Source organism: Platichthys flesus, chromosome 12, assembly GCF_949316205.1.
Source record: "Platichthys flesus chromosome 12, fPlaFle2.1, whole genome shotgun sequence".
Classification (NCBI taxonomy): Eukaryota; Metazoa; Chordata; class Actinopteri; order Pleuronectiformes; family Pleuronectidae; genus Platichthys; species Platichthys flesus.
Genome location: NC_084956.1, coordinates 8,583,746 through 8,605,879, shown reverse-complemented (window position 1 = coordinate 8,605,879; position 22,134 = coordinate 8,583,746). Strand labels below are relative to the sequence as shown.

Sequence of the window (22,134 nt, the reverse complement as noted above, 5' to 3'; positions counted from 1 at the left end):
GCTGGTCAGTGGTAGGGCATCACGAGACATGAAAGGGGTCATCAAAGGGGGTGCAAAACTGATGCCACCACTGTCAACCCTATTTCCTCCACTCACAACACCTCACCCTCAACTGCAGGTCCAGCTCCCCAGCTGCCCTTCATGCATTAGTTCATGTCCCGGGTCAAACATAGATTTTCACCACAGAGAAAAAAGGTCAATAGGGATCATATTGTATTATGACAGGTTCTTACTGTATGTGCCAGCTGTAGCACTCACTTATAAACTGACCTACATTCATGTGTTTTTAATTTTGACTGCATTTACGTGTTCACTCTCAGCCACCAGACCTTATCTTATCTCACAATTTGTCTGTTTAATATTCCACCCCAAAACACATTTTTAAGCTTTTTCCCAGTACCTGCCTCAAATAAACACAAATATTTCATTCTGACACACTCCTATAACACACACACCGTTGAATGTGTGCGTGGCCAGCCATCTGTCCTATCCTTTCTCAGTCTCGTCTCCTAACTCTGCAGGGCTGACTACTCAGATTGCCAGTCTGAGATAGACCACCTACTCACCCACTGTGCATCCTTCATTTCTGGAGCTTTGACACGTGACAGAGCAGAGGCAGTAAACCTTGACATTCAGCTCAACGGGGGTCTCCCAAGCCAATTAGATGTAGTGTTGTAAAAACGTGGATCGATGATGGACCCTGTTCCATAATGACTGAGTGATAATGCTTTTTTCTGGAGTGTAAATGTAGGACTGATAACTTGGAGGCGGACAGACCCCTAATCCTCTCTATTAAGGGGAGAGATTTCAATGTGATTGTTTGAACAGGTGATATTATCTATCACCTGGGGGAACATGTGTACATTCAACACAGCACTTTGGATCTTTTTTCCAGGTGTCTGTGGAGACTCACTCTTGACAGTGGCGGTCCGGGTGCAGTTGTAGAGAATAGCCAGCTCTCCAAACACCTTCCCTGGCCCCATGGTGCAGAGCTTCATGCTCTCCTTCGTCACCTCCACCTTTCCATCTGAAACATGGACAAAAACAGAGTTAAGCAATTAGTCGTAATGCTATTCAAATTGCCCATTTCTTTCCTCGCATGATAACTCAAGTGTGCAAGACTTTTTGCTTTATTGAAAATGAGCAGCACGCAAAGTTTCAGTGATGAAATGGAGTGGATGATAGGTTTCTGAGGGCTTCTGCTTCATTTTTGGGGGTACCCAACAAAACCGCTCAAGACTTACTGGGCTAGAAAAAAAAGAAGATTATTTTGCAATGTGGATTTTTCAAGGGTCACTTGCCTCCTACCAAAGGATATAAGCAGTACCAACATGAGGAAATTCTACTTAAGGCTTAACACTCCATATCTCTCAGTTGCAGTATGGAATGCCTAAGGTGAGGGCTGTGAAATCGACATACTGTATGTGAAACACGTGGCATTTTAAAGAATGTATGTATGGACTCTCAGATCCAGATTTCTCCCCAAACATTAATATATTTTTGTCTTGAAAAAGTATTAAATAACATTTCTGTTATATGTAGACCAACAATTAAAGAATAATATATACCTTATTCATTTAATATTATGCAATAACAATAGATTTTGCCAAAAAATACATTGAACCCCCCCATCCGTATCCCTGATGCCTCTGTGTTTAGACAAGCCTCATCAAAGAGGTCTGCTTTCCTGGAAACTCGGCATTCCAGTCGTAGCATAACTCTGATTCACAGAGGGTAAAACCCCCCAAAAATAGTTTGAGTCGGCTCCAAACAAGTGATGAAATATGGCAGGACGATAAGCGTCTTCCTCAGAGGAAACTGTTGGACACGTTATCTTGTTAGAGAGTGCCAGGAACCCCTTTGACTAAAAGAACTTGCTACATTAAAAGACTAATTATTTTCTCCACACGTATATATTTTCACCTGAACATTGGCAAACAGCACATTATCCATTAACACCTAGCAGGGAGCTTTACACAGAGAACAATCCTCTTTATGTGTGCCACCATTTAATCGTCTACTTCCCGGCTCTTTTCACAACTCCTGTTTCGTCTTTTTTTTTTCATGTCAGAGCCGTCCTGTAATGCTGCTCTCATCCCCTTCAAGAGAAAACAAAATCAACAGCTTATGATTTTTGAAGATGCTGTGCTTGTGCATCTTTCATTATCATAAGCTTTAGTATTCATAACAAGTTTCTTAGATTGATTGAAAAACTTAAGCCCAATAAATCAGTTTAATCTCTCTTTGAGATGCTTCTTTGAAATTAAGTAATGGGTTTGATGCTTTATATAAAGCTAACTATCTGATCAAATAATTCAAGATAAAACAATGTTGCTCAGATGATATTCCTTTGAGATATTAAAATGTCCATTTAAAGTAAAAAATACATGCAATGCTTATCTTGATTATGGCAGAAACTTCATAAGTTTAATTGAAAACATTGTTGTTTGCAGTTTCTCATACTTCTCCTCATTTCTGCTTCTTTCAATTAACAAAAGTCGTTTATATAAACATGAAATAGATGTTCACATCAGGTCTTATTCCCAGGATGCACTGAGCATCCTATTGAATGGCAACAAACAGTGAAACGTTTCATGAACTGACTATATTTTGTAATGTCTAAGTGACTACCACGCAAAGTCTTAAAAGACTGTAAATATTTAGCTCAATTTACAACAAGTTTGAAGTTGGATAGCAGCCATTTAGAATCGATTGATGCCAACAAATATGCGGCAGACTAATCAGTGAACTGTGAGGGGTGAGATGATGATGTGATTCATCACCTCTCAAACCTCCTGAGCCCTTATAATGATCTAATGAAGCTCGATGTCAGAGAGGGAACAGATGAATAGTTTAGAAGATGATTTCCTTAAGGCATCTTTTTTTTTTTTCAAAAGTGAAAATTGTAAACAAAAGAAAAATCTTTGGTTGTTGGGGCTTCGATCAATCGACAGAATAAAGGAATTATTAAAGACCCCTGTCACCCCAGCCATAAACATTTCTGCCTGCTGCCATCTGGCCGACGGTCCCGCAGCATCCGGGCCCGCACCACCAGGCTCAGAGACCGTTTCATCCCCCAGGCCATAGGACTTGTAAACTCCTCTCCGTGACATATCTGCATATTTGCACTTTTGTTGTATTAATTTTCCTCAGTTGTTTATATATATTTAGATATATATACATTATTTTCTTATTTTCAATTTTGATATTCCATTTTATTCTATTTTACACTATTTCTATCTTATTTTATTGTATAGGTTGTAATTACTTGAGCATTGTTAGAAGAGAGCCTGAGACTCAAGCATTTCACTGCCAGAGACTGCTTAATGTTATTGTTGTGCATTTGACAATAAAAAATCTTGAATCTTGAATAATCTCTGCAGTGGAGTGCAGACGAAGAACATCAATGCAGTGATGTATAGATATAAATAAATATATGTCAATGTCTAAAGGGATCATTTCTATCCTGTTTAAAAGGATGCAGGACAGAAAACTTCATTAAGTGCAATGAAGGGCAGCCTGTGATTTAATAACAGCATTGTCTGGAAGATGGGTTCATGCAGGGACAAAGACAAACCCTCAACAGGTTGCAAAAAGCTTCGCTGACTATGGACCGTGTTAATAATTTCCTGGGACAGCAGCACATAGTGCTTGTCTTGGGACAACTCATTGACTAAAGGCTGTGGGGAAATTACAAGAAAATTAATAAATACATTATTGGAATTCCACAAACTTCCTTTTTTTTGCTTGAGAAACAGTTTTTCAGAGGTTTCCAACCATGGATCCACACACACACCAACACATGCTCTAGCTCATTTCCGTTTTTTGTGTCTAATAAGGCCTTTTTTTCATTTGCTTTATTACAATAGCTCCAATTTCACTTGTAAATGCACCTCTCATATGCGAGTGCTGTTCGAGCCTCTTTCATATAGCTAGACCACAGGCAAAGACACGTTCTCTCATTGTGCAGTCCATCTGATATCCAAGTGCAGCACATTTACATCTCACTGAGACATTTAACAACTGTAGCATGTCAAGTTGTCTCTGGGCAAATTAAAATATGTGATAAGAGGAAGAGCAGAGAAATTAAAAATGCCCAAAATATCATATTTATAATGTGTACTGCTATTAGTGTCAATGGATTACAGCGTGTGTTCTTCCACCCAAGGGGGTGTAGCTGTGTTTAATGGCTGATCATTTGAATGCACACAGTAGTGCGCTCCACATAGCAGGGCATCAGGACAGACCTCGGAGCAGACTTCCCTCTGGCTCAAGATCAGATGTGATTCTGGGCTGACTTTATTTCACGCTGGTTCTGTCGACTTCACAGATTAAATGTAACACAAGTGTGCTTCTCACTAAACCTCTAACAGGAGTGATTTAACGTGCCCTGTTTGATCCATAAGCATATCAGACAAAATTATCAACTTTTCTCTCAGAAGAAAAGTGATGGCTACGAAAAACCAGAAAAAGATTTTGGATAAATCAATTTTGCAGCGAGTCTTTCTGTGCATTCACAGACAGCATGAGACAAGAGACGCTCTATCACATGGACATCTGTTAACTTTAGCGAGGAGTCACACCGCGGTCAATAGACTGCGTCTAAAAATAATAAATAAAGCTTCTAGGGGGTGAGGCAGAGGATACTGTTTAATTCTTCCTCCTCTCTCCCATTGATATTTTTTTTTCTGAGCAGCACAAAGTGGAGACAAGAAACAGGATGTGGGGGAGTTTCAGTCCCGTAGAGGATCAACCAACTATCCCATCATGACGGCGCTTGTTCTTTCGCCACCACTATGGGGTCAGATTACCCAATGCTGTTCTTATCCATTAGAGCAGTAGAGGAGCACTGATGCGAGATCAAGCAGAACTATGTTTCATCCTACTCCCACTGGTCAAAGAATGGAGCCATTACAGCAAAAGGTGTTATAAGCTCAAGTTGATAGTTCAGCCAGAATTCAGGTCAGCAATGATATGACTGCGGGAAAAACGTTCTGTCACGTTCTGTGTGACAATTTAGATGATTTAATGGAGGAAAAGCCATGAGGGAAAACATGACCCACACTGAAAGCTCTTTTGGTCGAGCGTGGGATCAATTCAACAGGGAATGAAATGGGTTGAGAAAATTCCAGGCTTAAAAGAAAGAAAAAAAACATCTGCTCTTTATTATTATTTTTTTGTGAAGATGGAGTTTGAAAGATACAATATCTCAAATTGCAGCTCATTCAGAAGTTTGACAGAAGAAAAGCTTGAAATGGTAGCCTTTGATAATACATCTGCTCTGAGCGGTGTGGTCACCTTGTTTCTGAAAAGAACCCAATGTGAGTCTTGAAAAAAAATCTAAACACTTCTCCAAGAAGAAAAATATTCATAGCAACACAGTTATAAAAAACGCGACACGAATCAACAATGTGTGCAGAATGAAAAATAAAAATGATCATTTTCAAGATGAATGCAGGACTCTACTTCACACTCGGTGGAAATAAATTTGGAGGGCAACCAGTCAAAACTCTTATGCTTGAGGCTAATTATTGTAGACTTTATTAAATTAATCTAAATTTTTAAAAACTCCCCCTGAATCACAAAACTGTGACCATGTTCAGTCATGTTCCGTGGTCACGTTAAAGCACATGTCATACATTATTCGTGTCTCCGTTTAAAAAAAATACACCCCAGAGTTTAAGCAAATAAGGATTGTGATCTGAAGCCAGCAGAAAGAACAAACACTAAGCGAGGCAGAGAGGCAGAGACTGACGCACACAGTTGTGTTTTTAATCGGGCTCGGTGGCTCAGTATGAGAGAGACTTGTGTCAAGTTCACACTGGGACTGTGGCGCTGTTGAGGGGAATCTCTATTTGTATTAACTGCTGGTTGAAAGAATACCCACAGCAGGAGGACGCCCAGGATGACGACAGTGTGTGAAGGCAGTGGAGTTTGATTGATAGATGTGTTGTGTTTGTTGTGGAATACAATTTTAATTCATCTTCAGACAGTGGGTGGTTACCGCTGCACCAGCCACCTGGCAATGTCCGAGGTCCGTTTCGAATGTGCAGCAGCAGGGTGCGTCTCTGCCGCCACAGCTAACAGCTACATCCAATCATACGAACAACCTTTACCAAACAGCTGATCCCAACCCTTACTTAATCCCATCATAATGTACATAAAGCAAGTTGTAGCTTACACTGCAGTACAACATAGGTAACAAAGTATCAATTGACATAGTTGTGTACTGCTCGTAGTACAGGAAACTGAAATACCACGACTATCAGCCTGTGCATTTTTTTCTTCAGTGTACAACGTTCCCTTTGCCGATTTGTCAGGCTCCTATCACATCCCCACCCCCCCTTCTAGAAAAAGCCACAACACATGTGGACAGAGACTTTCAGTTTGAAAACACCATTTTCAAAAGAAAACTAAATAGTAAGAATGTAGCCTGAAGCAAATGACCATTCACCTTCTCTTATTTTTGCTGCAGCGAACGGTAATGTGTACACAGGCGGCGGCAGCAAACTCTAGATCTGCTGAAAGTACTTTCAGCTATTGCACAAGTAACTCTGTATTGCCTCTTCAAACATGAAAACAATGTGAGTCCTCTAACCCAGCCCGCAGTGCAGCATGTCTGCATCGTTCCAAAAAGTAGGCTTGTTGACTGTTGTCATCTCTCCGTCAACAAACTTGTGGAGGAGGCTGTGCAGCCTTCTGCAGCTTCAGGAGTCCTACCAGCTGAAGGTGAAGGGGGGAGATTGCACTTCATACCGAGTAGCTGAAATCAATTAATGCTGATTGAAATTGCACCGAAATATTTCAACATTCAAGCGTGCAAGTAATCAGCCCTGATACAGAAGACAAATCCCATTGGTCGTCTTGGCCATGTGAGGTAATTCTTCTCTCAACTTTCTCCAACTGCATGGGAATTATTCAAAAATCTGTTGACTGACGATAACACATCCCTCAGCTGTTGTGGCTGCACTCACTTCACCTTCTTGTCTAAAAACACTGCTGCCACCATTCCTTTTCATTTTCCTGACAGTTTTGTATATGCACCACTGCTGGTTAGATCAGATTGCAAACTAGCTGATGGCAGGCTTCTTAAACATATGGCATTTTTATGGCAAGAACAATAAAAGAAAAATAAAGAAAGTGTGGGGAGAGAAATGTTAGAAGGTAGACATGAAAAGAGGAGAAGAGAAGCAGGGGGACAGCGGGGGAGGGAAACGCTAGAAGACGAGAAATAGCACCTGATGCCATTGGTAGAGCTGCTGAACATAATCTCGAATGAGAAGAGAGCACTTCACATCTTTTTTCACTTCACACTGAGACACCATTATGCAGGGCTTCCTGCCACCGGCACAGTGGAAAATTACACCGCCGTTTTTTGCAAGTGGTTTGTGAGACCTAAAGACACTAAACAGTGTGCTCTGTTGTGAGCAGGATATGAAGGGCAAATGGTTTCATCCCTTTTACATCATTTTACCTCGGAGACAGGGATTCATCAAGAATATACCAACGTACCAGATGTCTTCTTTTAGAACCTTTCAGCCACACGGTGAAGGCTACTTTCATTCAGTGGCTGTAAAAGGACATGTGAGGTGAAGCACGTCAGTTGGATCCGCTTGTCTCGAGCCACTCGCCTATCTCTGTTTTCATTAAAACTTTATTTTTCCATCTCTGCTGGTCTCCTCGTCATCATCAAACTCTGATTATGGCTCTTATGTTGACAGGCTGATTCATCCTGCCTGAGCAGGGGCCAGTGAAAATTATAATTTCGTATTAACAGACCAAATCACTGTGTCGTAATTAGCAGTTAGAGTCCACGCCATGTGTACATACTGTAGCTGTTGTTTTATGCATAACAGACTTGATTAGACAGCTTCAGCTTCAGAATACAGATTAATGTTATGTCTTATGTACTTGAACAAGTCTGTCTCATTTCCACAGCATACACTGGTTTCAGTAGCCAGGGAATCGTCACAGACATGAGACCTGACAATTACAGGAACATTTTCATTCATTTTCTTGCCAGTGTCCCAGACAAGTAATTACACAAACACACAAAGTATTTACATGCATGAGAGTACACATACTCATAATTTGTGCTCAAAACAATGTACAGCTCAGGCAGATAAGGATTTAATTAGTTTTGCAGGGAATATGTTGGACAAAATTACATTTCTGACTCAATGACAGCACAAAATGAAAATGTCAAGAGATCCCTTAAATTTCAAAAATTCATTCTGAGGACACAAATGTCCGTATAAAATGTCATTACAATCCAATCAAAAGCTGCCTGGGCGTTCTAGGGTGGAATACCTAACATAGGGGGCACCTCAGGTTATTGAGGTGATTCAGCCTGGACCAAGGTGGTGGGTCAACAGACAAATGTCCCTGTACGTGAAGCCATTTTTCTCAATGATGATAAATACGAAATATTAATAATAATAATAATAACTTTCTCTAAAAACCCTTTTAGATACTGCTCTCTATCTAAATATATATGCGCTCTCTCTAAATATAGTGTGTGTGTGTGTGTGTGTGTGTGTGTGTGTGTGTGTGTGTGTGTGTGTGTGTGTGTGTGTGTGTGTGTGTGTGTGTGTGTGTGTGTGTGTGTGTGTGTGTGTGTGTGTGTGTGTGTGTGTGTGTGTGTGTGTGTGTGTGTGTGTGTGTGTGTGTGTGTGTGTGTGTGAAAGGAAATATATTTTAATTGGCATAGTTCTCATGATGAATGTCTGCTTTTTCTATAATTCTGCCTTTCTTTATTCCTTCACCACTACTCGTATGTGTCACACACACACTGCTTTCCAGATGAGGAATTCTCAAAAGAGGGATAAGCAACAAAGGGGATAAAGGCTCCGGGATCATTCACAAATTACTCATTAGTTCTTGCTCAGAGGTGTATTCAACGGCCTCTGTGGAGTGAAAATGAAGATCAATTTTTAGTCTCCGGTTCAGTGGTATAACAAAACAAAGGTCTTCTTACTAATTGCCAAGTGGGAAAAGGCAGGAAAGAGGGAAAGTGCATTGAATTGAGGTGAGATGGACAGATTAGTGAAGAGTAGCAAAGGGGAATAAGACAGTAGGGTGAAAAAAGTGATTGGCAAGCAAGGAAATATCTTGGTGACAAGATTGGGGTCAAAGTCGGTGTAACGTGAGGAGTGATAAAGGGGAAATATGCACAGCTCCAGTCTCATATTTGTGCTTTTTGAATAGATAACTTGAACCAGCGCACACTTGTATGTTAAAGTCAGGAATTGGAAGTGAGAGAACATGACAAAGGGCACAACTCGGAGGCAGCCAGGGCAAATGAGATAAGACACATAGCAGAGAGAGAGTCTTTTCACGCACTGCTCAGCGTAGCTGAGATTATTAGGCTGCAACACACGCATACACACCATTTGCACATAAATGGCACATTAGCTAAAGATGTATTCCTCTGGATGGAGGTGTTTCAGATCATCCGGCTATTGTATGTTAGCGAATGCAGGCGAATGTTTACCCCTTCTTAAAAATCAATAGCTCAACTCAACTGCTAGTAGTGCTCAGAAGACGATTTCCTGCTATTTCTTTCTTGGCTCAAATTTTTAAGGCTTTGCATTAATTCAGGTTTAAATTAGAAATCAAATCGCAAATACCAGGATGTCAGAACCTTTTTATATAGTCTCTTTCGCGACATTTAATTTCCAACACCTGAATGTCACACAAACAAAGTCATTGTATCGATTTTCATAATAAATTATTATAGATTCTCTTTGTGACATTTCAGCACAGAAGAAAGTCGTTACAAGTATTTTATTTAATTGTTTAATGTACAACTTTCTCAATCTCCGTACTTCCTTCTATTTCATTATAGAGGGGAAGGGTTCGGTGGCGAGCACATGTAAGTGGACAGACAGGATCAGGCTACCACCTGATCCTGACAGATTCCTGCTCCTGTTGTGTATGTGAGATAACTAGGAAGAGTTGTCATGTCAGCCATAGACCCTTCACCTTTTCCACCGAGGATGCTTTAATAAACCCTCCCCGGAGAGTCTCATTAGAGTTATGATTAAGCCGATAGCTATGTCGAGGGCCAGCTATATAGGAGACAGTCTTTTGGTCGTCACAGTCCTACAGACACATTACATTTAAATAGTTGAGTGCACAAACACACAGAGTTGTTCGGAATTCAATTTCTCATCCCAAGTATTTGAAATTTAGTTCTCCCAGATGCCTTTTCAGCAGACAAGGTGACTGTGCTCCTCAGCGGTGGGTTATGTCTCATTATTAAGCTACAATTGGCTGCTGTACACTGCTGTCAGGATATAATAAGCTGCAGTTGCTCTATCGAATGTTGGGCACATACTGTTTTCTCCAGGGCCAGTCAAAATCTGACTCTGAACATTTTACTTTGCTGAGACTTTTCCCGAGATGCTACTTTGACAGCAACAGCAGCAACAATAGTAGGTCTGCATTGGTTAAGTTGCCAGGCAACAATGCAGTGCAATGTGCTTGTGCACTCGCATGTCTGTAACCCAATGCATTCTCTATTTTCATATAACCTTTTTAACATGCAAATACATCACAATAATTACGAAGATTAGCTGTATAGATTATTAACAGCAGTGGCTGCAGCAGTTAGTCTTAACAAGGCAGTGGGAGTAGTAACAGAAGCAGTAGTAACGCAAGATGGTGCCTCGAAAATGCTTTACATAGCATGTTCTTCCACACCTATGACAGAGAGTCACACTCAGGTGCCCCTATTGATTACCACTCTAATCTCTGCTCAAGATGACAGAGCAGCCCATCTACCTTTACTCTGCCTCATTGGCCATTGAGAACAGAGAGCATCTCTCTGAAGACTCCCGTACATACACTGTGAGAGAATGTGTCCTCAAAACTGTAACGTCTGTCAAAAGCTCAGACATACATACTCATTTAATTTTGTCTCTTAGATGTCGTAGAAGAAAGTGGCCAGCTCGCCGCTCAATCGGCTGCTAATCTGCTTTTCAGGTTGAGGTATTTAAACCTGACATGAAGTAGCTGCTGGCTGTTGTTCATTTAAGATAATTGAGGAATTTATACCTGTTTTACTATGGCAGACACATTAGTACCCTATTATTAAAATAATCTTTCTGCAAGACTTTCTGCGAGAAACTGTCTATGCTGAAGAAAGAACTACTCAGACATAAAGGAAATGGTCTCTTTTGTAGAGGAGCAAATGTTTTATAGTGGTCGGCTGTGAGGCAATCAGTGGTTACATTTGTGCGCTATTCACAGTGGTGTGTAGTTTCACAAGTAACATTGAGATTGGCAACCCCACGGGTACATGCTCTTCTTGATGATTTTCTTCCCTTCAAATTATGACTATTGTTTGACTCTATTCTTGTTATACTAAAGCATTGCTCTTTTTTTCCCTCAAAATGGCCCTTAACCCACCATGTTCCCAAAATAAGATCTGAAAATCAAACAAAAAATTGAATGTATCTCACTCAGAAAGATGGAGTAAGAGGTGACAGAGGGTTGGTGAAGTGCTAATGGAGATTGTCACAGGGTAAAATATGCCATGAAATTAAACGAAGACAGACATCAGCTCCTCATTACCCAGCGCTGTTTATATGTGAATAGATATACGTGTACACGGATCACTGCTCGATGCTTAGACACACACTCATGTCTACCAAGTGTAGTGTTGAGTGTCACATCATTAGGAGTCACAATCAAGTATTCCCCTTACAGAGAGAAAGAGTAAGGGTACAATGTGGGTAAACATTGTTATTCATTATTATTCAGGGGAATATCTCGCCAAAAGCAGCAGGGAAAAGAAAAATGAGTGAGGAAAATGATCATGACAGGAATGGTTCGGCATAAGCCACAAAGCAGGAGATTGTTTGTTTGTGTCTTATTCAGGCATTAAGAGATGCCATTTAAGCTTCACTTAAACTTTAGGTCTTCTTGCAGAAATCTGTCGGAATATTTTATTCGCTTGGCTTAACAATCGGCCAAATAGAATAATTGAGACTCTATCCAATTTGTGTTGAGAAAATGTGAAATCCTGGGTGTATTCTCAAATCCCCTTAACACCTCCACCTGAGTAAAATGGTCCATAGTGCATCAATGGTAACCTGTCAAAGAAACTGTCAATGTTCTGGGAGCACTTGGGATTTGGCGCTGACTCATAAGTTGCTTTCAGACATGCACTGAACTCCTCCAGAGTTTCTTAGCAAGGGCTGCATGTGTTAACGCAAATGTACGAGTGAGCACCACCGGCGTTTCTGCAGCCTTTCTCCACCTGGCCTCCTAGTGTATAGTCAAGAGAAACTCAGAAGGAGTCGATGTGAGCACACAGCAGGAAATCCTCCCGAGGACTCACCCCGAGCAAGTGGGGGTTTCAATGACATTTCTAACAAGCGACAGATGCAAAAATAAAAAAAACAACGAAGACAATACAATTATATACGAAAGAAAAATTGGTGCCAAACACACAAATGGTCCGTATTTATCTCTGGAGGATTTGTTGCTGTTGTGACATGTCTGAGCAGAGAATCTCTCGCTGCGTTGTTAATGTGTAAAAGTGAAACTGTGGAGTTATTTCAAAGGTCATGTCGGAAAACGGCTATACTGTGGTATTACCGCTCTCAGCTTACTTTGCTCACTCCTCTTTATGTCTTCCCTGCACACCTAGTTAAACTAATAAAATATATAAATACAGTGAGGGCAGACGGCTAGAACTCTTTTAAAAATGATATTCAGAATCCTGCATCCTCCTGATTATGGTTTTCTCTCATTTCATTGAACGTAGTTTTCATTTCATTCAGGGTGAAAGAGGCAAGGAAACTTAAGCTTAAGTGAATATAAAAAATGCAGAGTTTGGAAAGGAAAGCTTGATCATGAGAGACTTTACATCCTCTTACCACTGTAACGTTTGTTCACCAGAAGTAACCAGATCAGTTAAATTTTTTTTTTTAAACCAAATTTAAGTAGGTGCAGACATAGAAGCACTGTACATTTTATCTTAACGTTAACAACATCAAAACATTCAATTAAACCATTGGATGATTTGTATCCAAACACAAATCCTGCTCCTGTCTCTTTAAGGCCCTTCACTCAATACAGCCCAGACTGCTCAATACAGCCCAGTCTTCTCTGATTGGCCAGCTGGCCCACTCTTTTACGATTGGTCAACCACTTCCAGCCCTTTGAGGTTGTGTCTGCCTCCGCGCTAACTTTACTTGGTTTTGGTCCTGCTACTTAATATCTATTCAGGAGCTTCAGGGTGTGTTCCATGGGAGAGAGCAGCTTCTTTGACCCAGACTTTGGGCTTTTTTACTCTGCAAACCTTTTACATTCTTACAAAACCCTGTGTAACGCATTAGGGGACAAAAAAGCTAAAATGTCTTGAAATGTCTTGAAATGTCTTGAAATGTCAAAACACCCAGCTGACAGGTCCCATGCTCATGTTTTATTGCAAGTTAGACCAAACCATTTATGTGCTCTTCACAAGCCCAGTATTCAGTTTGTTTAAATCTTCTGAACTTATCATCGAATGTCTTTTCTCAGAGCAAAAGATTTGGTTCTGTTGCACCTTTTATAAGATTACTCCTCATATCATCTCCTCATGCAAAATGTTTCTCAAGGACATTTAGAACCAGAGCTATCTTTTTTTTATTATTAAACACAGTTTGATTAGATTATGTTGAATGATGACTATGAACGAAATTGTAGGTGGTTTTCCTGTCAGTGAAATACTTGATAGTAATTAGATGTGATTGCTATTATCATCATTAACCACCTGTACGGGTTTTTTCATGAATGAAACAGCCAATCAAAAAACCTCATCTCATCTCCATGGAAATGCAAAAGCTTTTGTCCCAGTGGCAATTAGTATTTTAAAGAGACCCGGTGACAGCCCAGTGACCAAAACGCAACAAACAGCAGGGATGTCCAAGCAGGTGGGCTCATCATAGGAGCCAGCCAGTGCCAGGATCCATTCTGTCTACAGCTTGTGTTTCGTCTGATCTCTAATTATCAGGTGCATTGACAACAAAAGCAAAACTACTCCAAGGCTGTTTAAGAAGACTGGCTCTGATTCTTTGTTATATCAGTTATGTCTCTCAATGGGGGGAAAGAATAAATTATGTATAATGCTCTCATCTTTAAACAAAAAAACTTTTGAAGTGAGAGCAATGATGCAATTTGCCATCATTATTATTAATATTCCTATTGTTGTTAGTATTGTACGTGTGGCTAAATGATACATGGCAAACAGCCTCAGCCCCACGGCATGATGTTAATCATTAGCCTGCGGAGTCTCAATGAGAAATTACACCACTGTCTGTGCTGCGAACGTGTCATTTGCTAGGAAAATTATATACAAACGACCTGATAGTCAGACAACCTGTCAGCGTAGATTGACAGATTGCGATGAGCCTCCACGTCTCTTGGCTCAAAGCCATCACCCCTAGGACAAATGCGTTGTAAAATCCCTTATTTAATGCAAAACGAGGGTGAGAACTGCATGGAAGGGTTGGATGACTTTCAATTGAAAATCGATATGTTAATTCTACCCCAAGGATTGAAAATTGGAAATAATTAACTAAACATTTCATGGTAGTTGCCATATGACCACGGTTGAATCAAAGCCCCATTTCTAATTACACCGCTGTTCTTCCCTCTATCACTGTCAGAGAGGAATTCACAAAGCCCCTCAACAATTATTTCTCTCAGAGATTTGTATCTTTTCGTTTATCTTTTTCTGTTGCAATCGAGAGGAACCTATTCATCATGTCAGTGTGACGCTCGCTCAGTTTTGACCTAAGCATGACGAGTCGCCTCTGGTACAATCATCTCCTCACAGCCTTTTGTCACTAGGAGAGATTAAAATCGTATAACTAAAGTACGGGTGACCAGTGTTCAATACAGACCAAGGATTTTTAGTCTGTCAACTCTAGGAGTTCATGTTCTGGCACCGGTTTCTTTTTCCTTTTTTTTTTTTTTCATCTCCAGCTCCTGGATGGGACCTAGTGGTGCATAATCAAGAATGCAGCTTAGACATTCTGTAACTTGTCAAGGAATTAAAAGGTACAATCCCTCAATTTGTTACATCGCCCAGTACACCACCAAATTCCAAATTGTCACCTCAGGTCACTGTGTTACTGTCTGTTGCTGTGTTTTGCATTTCATTTTCATTATGCCAGTTACATGTGAGCCTATTTACATATCTGTCTTCTCGCTGCAGGCCACAGATAAGGGCGATGGGTGACGACAATTTAATTTTCCTATAAGGAAAAGCTCTTTTAATATCCCTGCTCCCAAAATAGCAAGCCAAATGGGGAACTGTCCAGTCACATTACACCAACATTTGTTATTTATTGTTTATTAACAAGTAATCCTGCAAAAATATAAACGTGATTGACTCCTTTCCCATTGCCAGTAGAGGACCTGTCTTTTAATTTTCCCTCCCGCTGCTTAATGTTGTCACAAACGCACCAAACTGAGATGCTCGCTCACCTCACTCTCTTGCCAATTTAGCGTGTTGTTTACCTGGGTGTCACTTTTCCATTACTTATGATCTGAGAGGACACAAAACTGTGTCTACTGCAGACAAAAGCCAGACGTAAGTGGGTGTTGGTGGGTTTTTAGATCAGAGGAAAAGGGACTTTAGTGTTCCGACTCTCTATTTTAATGATACCTGCTCCGACACCTGGAGCCTTAAGCACAAGAGCCGCCCAGGGTTGTGTCAGTTCTCTGGTCGTTCTACGTTGTACATTAATGAAAAGATATAACCCTGATAATCACGTCATCAAATCCTCAGACGCTACTACCACTTTAATAGGCTTTAGTGACGATCGTGACCTACTGACTTCTATTGAGAGATACAAATGTTTGTGAAATGGTATGAGGACAAAACCCAGGAGAGACTTTTTTGTCCCAGGCTTGTCGTCATCCACAGCAAAAGCATCTCACAGGTCCTTTCACACAAATATATTGGCAATTTATACTCTTTTATCGGGCAGTTTTAGAGAGCCTTATCATGTGTGGCATTACTCCCTGAGTTCTGTAATCTCTCAATCCGCACCAGTCCGACTGATGCACACTGCAGGGAAGATTATAGGGCCAAGCAAGGACACGTTTCTGCGGTCTATTTATGAACAGGCTTCACAAAGTCAAAACAATCGGATAGAATCTGAGCATCCTGTGTTCTACATGCTGAGCTACTGCCCTTTGTTAGATCGGTCAGAGTCCCTCTCAGCAGATTAAATAGTTTTGTTTTTACTTTCAAATGTTGTGTATACCCATAGTCTTTTATTTGTGGGATAAATGGAAAGTTACTTTCTTTCTTTCTTTTATTTATGGGATAAATGGAAAGTTTATTTCTTTGTATATTTTATGTGTATGTAATGTGGATAAAGTGCCTTAAGAACCTTGTTTGTAATTCATTAAATGTATCTATAGTTTTTCTGTATGAAATGTCGTCTTTTATGGCTGCAGCCTGGGTGAAAATTTAAGAAAATACCCAGATCATTAACTTCCCTAAATGTACCAATTCCAGATTGTGGTATTCAATTTTACAGGCGAAAGTTCAGAGTTATTTACAATAAAGTCTATTTACATCTGCAGGGTAATGGCCCATCTGACTGCTATTATATTTACTATGTAGCATAACAGCAACACAACAATGTATTGGGACTGTACGAGTCTACAGCCATGCTCGGTTAGGTTTTAATATCGGCATACTCACTCCTACTGATGTTTAGCAGGTAATGGTTACCATGTAAGTATGCTCACATTTATTGATTCTGAGACAACCAGGAATAAGCAGGTATTTTGTTATAAAGTCCATATTATTCATCCTCTGGGCACCATGACTGTCTTTCTGCACAATATTTTATGGAAATCAATTTCATATTTTGTTGCAATATTTTATGCCAGGATGATCGATTTTTGCCACTACTGGATTGACATAACTAGCATTGTTTGAAAAGGTTCAGTGCAACCACACTTATTGATCTAGAAATGCCTCTTCACTTCTGTTTATATCATCCCTTATGTAAGTACACTTGTCTATTTCTCTAAGACAACAATATTGGTTTCAGTCATAGTTGACAAAACCATGCCGGTGTACAGATCAATACAACGGAGTCATCTCCCTCATGGAATAACCTTTAAAGTCGCAGTTCTAGATTGGCAACGAAAGGTTTTGAATTCATATCCAGTGACTCACTAAAGAGCAGATGAAGACAGAAAGCAGCCATAACATTTATGCTGGCATCCAAACAGTCTGTCTCTGGAGTCCTTCCTTCCTCTGAAGAAAGCCAAGTGCATTATGTTTTTATAGTTTAGTAAAAATGCTGTCTCGATATACACATACTGTTTATGCTTTCTTTACAATAATTGGTTGAATGTTGCTTTCAGGAAATGTCCTTCCAATCTCATAATAGAAGTCGGCGGCCAGCATAAAACAATAGGATCAACATTCTTCCAAGTAAACTTATTAACCTTTAAATGCCACAGTCTATATACAGCCATCACATATTTATTACTTCTGAAAAATTTAAATTTAAATTTTCTTTATTGTGTTAACATTTGTCATTTTTAAGCATTTTTAATCCTTATTTGTAGAGCTGTCCAAATCATTTAATTTATTATTCAAATATTAATAAAATGTGATTAAAATATACATAATTAAAGTTCAGTCCAAAGCTTAACACCCTAAATTAACTGTCTACGGCACGCTACATTACACAGCTGTGGTACTCATCAGTGAATAACAAAACCTGAAAGAGAGAATGTAACTAATGCTTTCGTAAATTGGAAAGCTAAAAACAGCCACCGAATTAGCAGAAAGAGGACAATGCACAGAGAGAAACAATTTGGATAGCATTAGGAGAGCTCATAAAATCTATCCTCAAGGGGAACTGTCGTGTAAAGATGACACACTTTGTATGAAGGGCACCGTGGAGGAACATACCTGAGCAAACGAAGACATCAACTTCTGTGAGCATTGGCAACTACTTGAAAAAACACTTCTCTGCCGTCTTAGAAGAATGGAAAATGGACGAAAAGTTATCAAGGCTTGTCACTCACAGCGTAACATAGTTGTAGTCGATTGACAACAACTATGCCTTCACGACCATGGATTAGTAAGTGTTCTGACCAAATGTCGCAAGGTTGTCAGGACACTCCATCAAACGCCCAGGAATTAAGAGAACAGCAAGCTGCCCTTGGACATAAGCAAGAATCACTCATCCAAGGAATTGAAGCAATGTGGAATTCTACCCTTGAGATGTTGAAGTGAACCCGGCAGAAAAAAAAGTTTCCACTAACCACGTCATCGATTTAGCAAAACAGGAATATTGAATTGCTGACCGCACTGGTGCTTGTTAAATTGGTAAACTTGCTAAAGGCTGTATGAATTTGAACCTAGCATGTAGGTTAAAACCTGTATGTCTCTGGTTTGCTGCTTTCTCTCTCTTTCTCTGTGTTTGTGTTTGTGTGTGATGCCTGAGTAGCATTCAAACAGGAAGGTAGTGACTGTGTTTATCTGTGTAATTAACAATTTACTGCCATGTTTAAAACATCTCGTCGGCTTCCATTGCTGATATGTGACTTAACTGTTTGAGGGAGAGCTGCATGTCTCCTCTTCAGTGGTGCTGCCAGACTTGTGCCACTTGAGTTACGGAGCCTTCAGATGATGATCCAATTTGTATTATTAAGATGAAAACTGTTTTACCACAGACCGGCTTAACGGTAGGACAGCTCCAACATCACATGGTGAAGGGTCTCTACAGAATTCTTACCCCAGGTGTTAAGGACCTGATTGTCAGCACCCAACCTGGTGATGTGAGACACCTGCACAAGAACCATCCTCAGACACACAGAGGAGGATGTTGTTTTGTCCCCTCATACAGATGAAGAGGAAGAGTCCATAGGAACAATGTCTGGACAGCCACAAAACAGAGCCCATAATAGACCTGGAGCGGTCAAAGAGAGAAGGCACACATGCCAGGCCATTGAACCGAAGTGTCTGTCAACAGCAGTGTCTTGAGAGAGGCTGTTCTCCTTCTCAGGACAGATCATCCAGAGGAGGAGAGCTGCTTTGTCTGCTGATAATGTAAACACACTTGTCTGTCTCAGTACCTGGCAGAATGTGACAGAGGGCCAAGCTGTGGTGTGAAAAATGTTCAACACTTTTAACTCAGCAGCAGAATCTATCCTTGTTTTATCACTTGTATGGATTATTTTAGAAATAATCTTCTTAATTGATACCTACCTAATTTTGATGGCGTTTTGATTTGGCCTGGGTTTTGTTATTTTTTCATTGCCTTCAACTGCATATAGTGTAAGAAATCTATCTGTAATTCACAGGAGAAAAACCTTAATATTTAAAGATGCTATGAAACAGCAGTATCTGAATTTAGATATGTCTCCTGTGTTGATTCAGTTTTAGAATATCAATTACAAATTATTGTGCAATTGTGATGTTATATTTTCTACATTTCTACTTTCTGATGTGTTGAATGATTCTGAATTACTAACTTCCCCTCTATATTGTGATCATTTATATTACGGAGGCCATTTTCCCTCATGTCAAATCTATTGCCAGGGACAATGGCCCAATTTATTCCAGAATCACATCTCACAAATCATGTGGCAAAAAGGCCCTTTCACAAATCCCTTTAGGAGCAGAGTGAATGTTTTGCTGTTATTACTTCACACTCTGAAACATAAGGGATGCAACAGGACATGAGTGAATCATAAAGCAAGTGTTGTAGTTTTGAGCTTTAGTTCATCGCCCTGCAGGCCTCCATCAATAATGTCCTTTCATTTCTCTTTCATCATGGTCATGACAAGGTTTTAAAGGTCTCTAGACACAGGGCTGCTGATCCAGTAACATTTTTTTTAAAGGCTTGATAATCTTTTTTTTTTTTTTCACCACAGTCTCTATTTGGATTGATTGGGCTTCCAGGGGACAAACACTTTACAACAATGCATTTGGGCTTTTACCTTCCATGACGTAGACCAGGGATCCCACATCGCCCTCCTTAATGATGCAGCTGTCTTTTCCATACTCCACAGGGTACATGCAGTCCACGATCTCCTGGATCTGCGACAGCTCCAGGTTCTTCATGAAGTCATTGTCCAAGATAGCTTCCTTGATCAGATCCTTCGACCTGGAGACAAGGTGAAAAAATGAGACCATTATTCTAACTGTAGAAACCCAAAGTCGTGCACAATGTTGGTGGTATATATAACCAGGGAGAATAAGGGAGACACAAGGACAAGAATCTTAAGTCAAATCTTCTGAATGATGTTGAAGAGTTCAGCAAGGAGGGATTTTGCTTATTTCTAAGGCAATTAAAGTTCCATTCATTCTGCACAGTTGAGCTTTTCAAAAGAATGATCGTCGTTCTAAATACATCGAGGTGAAACTTTTGTATTTCCTTCAAATGCTGGAACAAGCCAATAAAAGGTAAAATCCGGGCCTAATGAAAACAGATTGTTTCTGTTCAGGGTTGCACCTCTGAAAGCCACATTGGCCTTCAGACTGCAGAGTCATTTGAGTATTTCATAGGTAAGTATCCCCTGCAATGACTATGTAAGGAGGGGAGTGAATGTAATTAACTGTAAAGCTAATGAAGGTGCAGCTCTGTGTGCCGGTGGGCGAAAAAGGAAAATCTGAATAGATAAAATTGGACCACACAATGACAGTGGACATTATGTAGAAATATCATCTAAAAACAGGGAGAGGAAATTCGACATGATGCACGACCAATGGAGGAGAGACATTTGTTCATAAAAGCTGTCCATGCACGTGTTGACGACAGATTAACGGCGTGCAGTTTGAAACTGTCAAAGCCGAGCGTCAGTCGGATCCTCTGTGAGGCGACGGTGTGATTGGACAAAAGTCTGCAGTGAAGGTCAAGATCAAGATCACTCATTCATTGAAGCTTGTCATCACCACAATCTGAGCTGCTCAGCTGAGTGCTGCGTGGCTGCTAAGTGTCAGCTGGTTGAATCCAACAAGAAGTCCCATCCTACTGAGCAAAGAATCTTTTTCTCCCTAATTCATTAATAAGACAGAGCGCTACTACTCCCTTTCAGTGTGATTGAAAGCCACTGGTGAACTGCCTGTTGCATTTTTATGCTTGTTGTCCTTTTCTAATTTTTATGTGCACTGTTGACACAGATCACCTGAGGAGCTTTAGCTGAAAGGGCAAACATCCTTGAAGGCATTTTATGAAGCGGTGCTCTCACTTCACAAAGGCATCTCTGTCCTGCTGCTAGCCTGCAGCAAAGTCTTAGACAAACCACAGAAATACACTTACAAAACTTCACTGGCCACCACAATATCAGCAGGGCCCAGTTTTTTATGTGCTGAGCACTTAGCACATAGCCATGTTTCTGGAACATTAATAATAATAAACCACCTCTCTACGTTCATGTGTATGTGAGGTTAAGTTTTATGGTCTTAATTCTTGTCGAGGGCTAACGTTGATCTTTAAGGTCCCATTAACGCCTCTCCATTAAACCTTGACACACTATCGCTTTAATCTGTCCAAGAAAACTTTGTAGCTCCCTCATATCAAATCTGCTGAAACGGAGAGAGTTGCCAGTCCCGGCTGAAAAGCAGCAATTGACGCCTGGCACATAAATACAGATCTCAAGTCTAGCTGGACAGCATCTCGCTTTTCAAGTGTGTCATTTTCCCACCCTCTGCTGAACGATCACATTTGGTTTGATCATAAACGGTGTGAAAAGATATCAATAACTTTATTTTCATAATGTGTATTTTGCATTAAAAAGGTCAATACAAGTGAAGAATAACTCACAACCAGCTTTTCTTAGCTGTCTGTTTGAATACACTGATTTTTTATCGCAAACAAAGTGTCATGTGTTCATTGCAGTTTGTCAGTAAGCAGGATTACACAAACTATGAAACTGATTTTCTTGAAACTTGTTGGAAGGGTTGAAGTATAAGACAAGGCAGAATTTAGAGCAGATTCAATTAAGGGAGATAAAATTGATATCTTGCCTTTGTATGTATCTATGGTCAATCAGCTTTGGTGGAGGATGCGTTCTCAAGGGCCCAGGTACTTACAAGTTCAAACAAGTAGAGGCGATTGACTAGTAGCAAAAACTTGGACTATGGGCAGAAAA

The 22,134-nt window shown here is 40.2% G+C and overlaps 1 protein-coding gene across 2 annotated transcripts in view; it reads right to left on the bottom strand.

Annotated features, from left to right (window-relative positions):
• Positions 1-22,134, bottom strand: part of LOC133966657 (cGMP-dependent protein kinase 1) — a 78,628-nt gene that overhangs the window by 49,135 nt on the left and 7,359 nt on the right. For both annotated transcript variants that reach the window (XM_062401666.1, XM_062401665.1), the window contains exons 2-3: positions 19,981-20,147; positions 914-1,027 (exon numbers count right to left, since the gene is read on the bottom strand). In XM_062401666.1, the coding sequence (XP_062257650.1) occupies positions 914-1,027; positions 19,981-20,147 (281 nt within the window). The remainder of the gene's footprint in view (positions 1-913; positions 1,028-19,980; positions 20,148-22,134) is intronic.